Source organism: Vicugna pacos, chromosome X (genome assembly GCF_048564905.1).
Source record: "Vicugna pacos chromosome X, VicPac4, whole genome shotgun sequence".
In the NCBI taxonomy this organism is placed as follows: Eukaryota; Metazoa; Chordata; class Mammalia; order Artiodactyla; family Camelidae; genus Vicugna; species Vicugna pacos.
The window spans coordinates 55,820,550-55,827,042 of record NC_133023.1 but is presented as its reverse complement, the minus strand read 5'-3'; the positions used below and the strand labels follow the sequence as shown (position 1 = coordinate 55,827,042).

The 6,493-nt window shown below is 44.9% G+C and overlaps 1 protein-coding gene across 1 annotated transcript; it reads left to right on the top strand.

The window, feature by feature from the left end:
• The first annotated feature begins 1,822 nt into the window (after nucleotides 1–1,822).
• On the top strand, nucleotides 1,823–6,283 carry RPS4X (ribosomal protein S4 X-linked). Its single transcript, XM_006218464.4, has 6 exons — nucleotides 1,823–1,942; nucleotides 2,409–2,589; nucleotides 2,999–3,096; nucleotides 4,287–4,458; nucleotides 5,375–5,532; nucleotides 6,111–6,283. The coding sequence occupies exons 1-6, from the start codon at nucleotides 1,916–1,918 to the stop codon at nucleotides 6,210–6,212; spliced, it is 738 nt and encodes a 245-aa protein (XP_006218526.2). The 5' UTR covers nucleotides 1,823–1,915; the 3' UTR covers nucleotides 6,213–6,283.
• The last annotated feature ends 210 nt before the right edge of the window (nucleotides 6,284–6,493 follow it).

Genomic DNA, 6,493 nt, shown 5'->3' with positions numbered 1-6,493 from the left:
GACTGGCAAAGGGAACCGAGGGGCCAGGCAGGAGCAAAAGGCAGTTCCAAAGTAGGGAAATAACATGATCAGATCAAAGTTTTAGTTAGACAACCCAATGGTCTCTTATGTCCTTTCTCTTCCGTGAGACTTCATGATAAGTGCCAAGTCCACTGTACAGAAATCGAGGGACAGGGTGCCAAACTTCAAGCAGAGATCCTACCCTCCCACCCCCTCCACTCCACTCCCTTGGCAATCTGCAGAGAAGCGAGAGGGGAAAAAATGCCGGTTCTTCCCAACTTGAGGTATGAGAGAGGTAGCTGGATTGAGGGAACTCAGAAGAAGAGACAGACAAAAAAAATTTTTTTTTGGAGTACAGTTGATTTACAATGTTGTGTTAGTTCCAGGTATACAGCAAAGTGATTCAGTCATCCATATGTCGATATTCATCTTCAGATTCTTTTCCATTATAGGTTATTACAATATTGAATATAGTTCCTTGTGCAAAATATATTTAAGAAATAATGTTAAATATTCATTTAAATGTATTCTATTGATTATATAAGCATGTGTATGTGGGACTTAGCCTCACTTTGCTCTCTCCTCAAAGGTAGGGAACTTGTCTAACTCATCTTTGTGCGTCCAGCACCTAACAGAATCAGGCACCCCAGAGGCGCTCAGCAAGTACTGGAGGCAAGTAGGTCGGGAAAAGGGAGGGAGGAAATCACTCTTGAAAGACACCTCTCTTTCGGTGGCGTTTCCCAAGCCCCGGACCTCTGACCTCCCACCAGCAGGTGGCAAGATAGCCTCCCAGAGCGTTGAGAAAGGGCGGATTAGGGCGGAGCGTCCAAGGTTTCGGCGCGCGCAGGCGCCGAGCCTCTTTTTCTCGCCGCGCCGGAAGAAGGCGGTCCTCTTTTCGTGCCTAGCGCAGCCATGGTAAGGCAGCTTCTTTGGGAGCTCTTGGGACTCATCAGCTTCCATCCTCCGAGGGTCGGGGCTGCCCAGGGCTTCGGGGTTCCCGTAGTGGATGGTTGGGCGGAGGCGAAGGGAGTGTGGCTTGAGGAGTGGGCCCCGGTGGGCTTGAGGGCGAGGGCGAAAGTCGGCGCCCGGCCTGGGGGGGAAAATCTATGTCGTTGGCGGGAAGGCCTCGGCCCCCGGCTGGCCACACCCGGCCACGCATCCTGCCGCCCTGGGAAGAGCGGCTGACTTCCCAGGCCGGAGCCCCGGGTGGGTCCGTAGGACAGACGTAGGGCCCGGGGCGGGCGGGGAAAAGGTTTTTCCGCCGCGTCTTTGGCACGGCCTGACTATGTAGTGTGGCCAGTAAGCAGCAGTGTACGGCATTAAGGCTTTCTTCCGCATTTTGAGTTGAAAAGTGATCTCTTTAGAGTTCGAGGAAGCAGCTATTGGCACGTGATTGTGCTGAGGTCAGATAAGATCTCGCATCAAACACTTAAAAACTAGCCAGTTATACTTTGAGAATTTTTCTTTTGGGTAAGTAGAAGCACGGGCTGGGTGCTGGTCCATTTCTCTTTCTGTGTGCCACGAGGTCTAGCCCCTGGCCATTTCACCAACATAGTGTCCTAGAAAAAACCTTTAGAAGCAGATACACTTTTAAGCAGTAACATGGAAATACTTAGTAACTACATACTGTTCCGAGATACAGTAATCAATTAATGTTTCTACAATGAGAAAGTTGGTTGCAGTTTATGGAACCTATGGTATTTGCTGCATACTGTATATGCATTTGCTTCTCTGCCTTTTATCACGGCCTTGTGCTTTTTAACATTGTCTACATTTTGCTGGAGAGGAAACAAACTTTCTTGTAAGCTGTTCTTGGAAAGACTTGAAACTGTTTAACAGCATTAAAACCCTAAAACCCCTTCAGGCTCGTGGTCCCAAGAAGCACCTGAAGCGTGTAGCAGCTCCAAAGCATTGGATGCTGGATAAACTGACCGGTGTGTTTGTAAGTATCATTTTATTGTAAGCATGTTTTATATATTAAGTATCGAAGTACTTAAGGTACATACTTTATACTGTGCTTTAATGTGTCAGGCATCCCTGATTACTGTATCCAAAAGTTTCCTGCAGTGCCTCCCATAAATCATCTGGGGGCCAGGGGTAAGGAAAGCATATTCTTTCTTTACTTCCTCTGTTCTTGAATGCCCTGTGCTGACTACACCCCACCTCACTCTTGCATGATAATTGTGTCATTTGTCGCACATACCACACTTAGATGAAGGCAAGACTTCAAATGTTCTTAACAGGCCTGGTCCTCTGAAAGGGGAAAATGTTGTAAGACTTTAAGGTCTAGAATAGTTTTGTAGGCTTGTAAACCTCTTGTCTACCCAAATTGGGGGATGATAGTCTGGTGGATCTCAGGACTTGAGAGGTGATTGGAGTGAATCCCAACAATAGTTATAATTTTACAGGCTCCTCGTCCATCTACTGGTCCCCACAAGCTGAGGGAATGTCTCCCCCTCATCATTTTCCTAAGGAACAGACTTAAGTATGCCTTAACAGGTGATGAAGTAAAAAAGATTTGCATGCAGCGTTTCATTAAGATTGATGGCAAGGTTCGCACTGATATAACCTATCCTGCTGGTTTTATGGGTAAGTGGTTAATGGTGGGCACTTGATGGTGGCTCCTTGTGATTGTTTTACCTCCCTCTAAAATAGTTGTATTAAATAGTGGTGGGCTTTTATCAGTTTCAGACAAATAAAGCATGACCTTCCCCCTCAAGAGTTTTACTTACATACTGTGAGGCTGCAAATAATCATGGAATAATAATGGATCATTTCTCAAAACCAAATTTCCAACTCACTTTAAGTTTTTCATGTCACAAAAACAGGGTCTTGGAATATTAAAGACTGACTAGCCATCATGGATCTTGGGAATCATTTTTGGTATTCGAAATGGGAAACATACGGGTTTTTTTCCTCCTTATATTGATATTGTTAGTGTTCATGGTGGGGTAGTGGGGGTCACTATAGTAACCTTCATATTGCTGTTTGATATCAGATGTCATCAGCATTGACAAGACTGGAGAGAATTTCCGCCTGATCTATGATACCAAAGGTCGCTTTGCTGTCCATCGTATTACACCTGAGGAAGCCAAGGTGAGTGTTGCAAGCAGGCTGGGCCTTCATTTAGTAAAGTACCTTGATTCTAACTTAGAGCTGAGTTAAGCACATGGGCTGGTCCATTGTGGTGAGGTAGGTAGATTAAGATGACTTAGAATCTTATACATGGAAATAGCCGGTTGACAATTGGATAACAATTTGGTGTGGTTCTGTCGTGTGTACAGTTTTGTGCCATGTAATTAAAAGTCTTGCTAATAGCTGTGTGGCAGTGCATTGCTGCATATCTGATAGTTGACCCTCATTTGAAGTGGACATCAACAGATTGTGTTTTTTCTTTTTTCGTGGCAGAAATGGATTGTAGCTGAGCAGTGACATCTGTTTGCCTAGTTTTCAGGAGTATCTGAAGTATGGGTCCTTTAAGAATAAAGGACCAGGAAGCCAATATCTAGTTCAATACAATTGGCCCTTTACTCTGGGGAGGGGAAAGGTATTAATGGAGGGGACTGATAAACCTTGGGGCACTAGTTTGAAATAGCTCCAAAAAAGGTTACAGACATTGATTATTTAATCCAGTTTGTTGTGATGGTTTTATGTAAAAGTTCATGGCTTCTTGAAGCATTGGCTGTAAATGAAGGTTAATTCAATTAGGTGATTCAGCTCCTAATTTCCTTAGCTGCCTTGTTATCTGCAGGCTGGAGGGCATGTCCAATGGCATTGAGGTGATTTGATTTTACTTAAAGCATGTCTTAGGGAGTGAAATTCCAAAATTGAAATGCTTTGTGAAATATTTGTTGATTAGACAAACTGGTAATATACAATTGCAGTTTGTGAGACAAAACTCAATTGTGATATAGAGGGCATTAAGAGGCACTTGTTATCTGGGTGAGTTGGAGGGAAGAATTCTGGGAGTTTGAGGTTGTGGGGCCTTCAGTGCCTTGAACTTGAACCTTGGGGTGATGCAGTGCTACAAAGAAAATACATAATAGGAAATAAGACTAACCTAGAAAGGAGCAATGTGCAACATAAGTTTGTGGAGTATAGGGGAAATAGGACACCATTATTCAGCTGCAGTTTAGGAAACAGGCTGCTCCCGTGTAGGGCTGGTACCTTTAGCTACTGGTTGCATTTTTCAGCTGGTGACTTTTGGCTCTGAAAGAACTGTTTAATGTACTCAAGCGTAGTGCATGTGAGCTAGACTAATGTGGCTAACCCTTGTGTGTTCCTAGTACAAGTTGTGCAAAGTAAGAAAGATCTTTGTGGGCACAAAAGGAATCCCTCATCTGGTGACCCATGATGCACGCACCATCCGCTACCCTGATCCCCTCATCAAGGTGAATGACACCATTCAGATTGACTTGGAGACTGGCAAGATTACTGATTTCATCAAATTCGACACTGGTAAGCAGCCTCTGCTGCTTGGGCATTCTCTTTAAAGCTGAGTTGTAAGCTGTTAGTGTTTCCCTTTTAATTGTTATGACTTGCACAGGGTCTGGGTACAGGGTTTTGGGTGGGGTGTTTTTATTTTTGAGAGCTCTAGGTGAGTCTGATGTGCATCTAATTAGCAACCAAAGCTAGATATCTTGATGAAGTCAGGGATTGGGAAGGCGGCAGCTCTTAGTTTTAAGAAATTGTTTAGGGCATGTGTAAAGCCTTAAGGTGTCTTGTTTCAGCATGGCTTTCTGGTGGCAGTAAGGGTTAGAGGAATATGTTCTGAATTGTGGAGAGGGAAGTCAGCTAAGAATGGCTTCAGTGGGGAGGTGTGAGAAACTGAATGGGTTTACATTTGGGTGGAGAGTAAAAACAAATTACTGGAGAATGTATCTGCTTCAGTGCCCAGGCGTATAGTATTTTGACTTCCAGAGGCCCAAGTGCTCAGAATATTGTGTGTGGAAGAGATGAGGTCTGGCATAAGACAGCATTCCCAGGCCTGCTCTAGATGACTCAAAAGCCCCTACCCCGCCCTGCCCATCTGTGGAAATGGCTTGAGGGCTGGGCAGGGAAGTCTGGCCAGAAAGCAGACTGGCCTAACTGTGATACATCCCTTGGTAATGCTGTCATCATCCCCAGTCTATTAGAGCAGAGTAGCCTAGAACTGTGCCTTGAAGGCACAGCAGTAGTCTGGGCAAGGTGGGTGTGTTGAAGTTTACATTTATTAGCTGTGCAGTAAGGACAGGGCAAATTTTAAGAGGACCCTGAGAGTTCTAGCTTGGATAACAACAGATCTGTAGAAGTAAATGTTTCAGAACTGTCTGTCATTGATTACACTGGGCACAGTGCTTTGCTCTGAGAAGATTGTTTCTTCCTTCCCACCTAGGTAACCTATGTATGGTGACTGGAGGTGCCAACCTGGGGAGAATTGGTGTCATCACCAACAGAGAGAGACATCCTGGTTCTTTTGATGTAGTTCACGTGAAAGATGCCAACGGCAACAGCTTTGCCACCCGGCTGTCCAATATTTTCGTTATTGGCAAAGTAAGTCTGGGATTCCCTTCTCTAGTCCAGAGAAACCTGTAAACGCAGTGGAATTGCAGCAGCTGGCTCCTGCTGGCTCTATGAACATAAAGTAGAGCCTCCTGGGATAGGGCTCACACAGAGCAGGCCTGGGGCAATCCTGTACCCCAGTATCACAGAATCAGTGGTTGACCAGATCACCTGGGTTGGGGAAAAGTGCCAGTAACGGGATGAACATACCTTATATATAGTTAGGTTCTTTAAATTGTGCCTTTGGAGTTTTTTGGTTTTGTTGTTTTTGGAAACTAATACCTGGCGTTGGGCACTACTTCAGTTCTTCTAAGGCTAGTTATGAAGGGTGTTGTAGTTGACATCTACATATGTGGGCAGCAAGTTTAATAGAATGGCCCCAGCATCCCAAGGAGCGGATATTTCTGACAAACCAGCATCTAAGTGGCTTAGACTGCCTGGCTGTTGCTGAGTGCTTTCACAAACGGGGCTTCTCTGTTCTCTGAATAAGATGACAAATATAGCATGTGCTGACCTATTGACGGAGTTGGTGTGTAGCAGGTTTTGATTCTCTTTGTTTTCTCCTCCAGGGCAACAAACCATGGATCTCTCTTCCCCGTGGAAAGGGTATCCGCCTTACCATTGCTGAGGAGAGAGACAAGAGACTGGCGGCCAAACAGAGCAGTGGATAAAATGATCCCTAGGTGACAGGATTGGAATTAAATCTTTTACTTTAATTAAAGATAAAACCGAATAATTGATAGCCCCTCTATCGCGGTTTGGGTTTTTGTTGTTTGCTTTGATTTAGTTTCCTTTTTACTTTGTAACATGGAAAGTGGATTGAATTTTCAGACGTGCTTAGGGGTTCTGTGACGTGGCTCTTCCTGCGTCTCCTATAGACTGGACTGGGGTGGTGGCAGGAGGAAGAACACATCAAACTTGGCAAGAAAGAAGTAGCAGGTAACCCGGGACT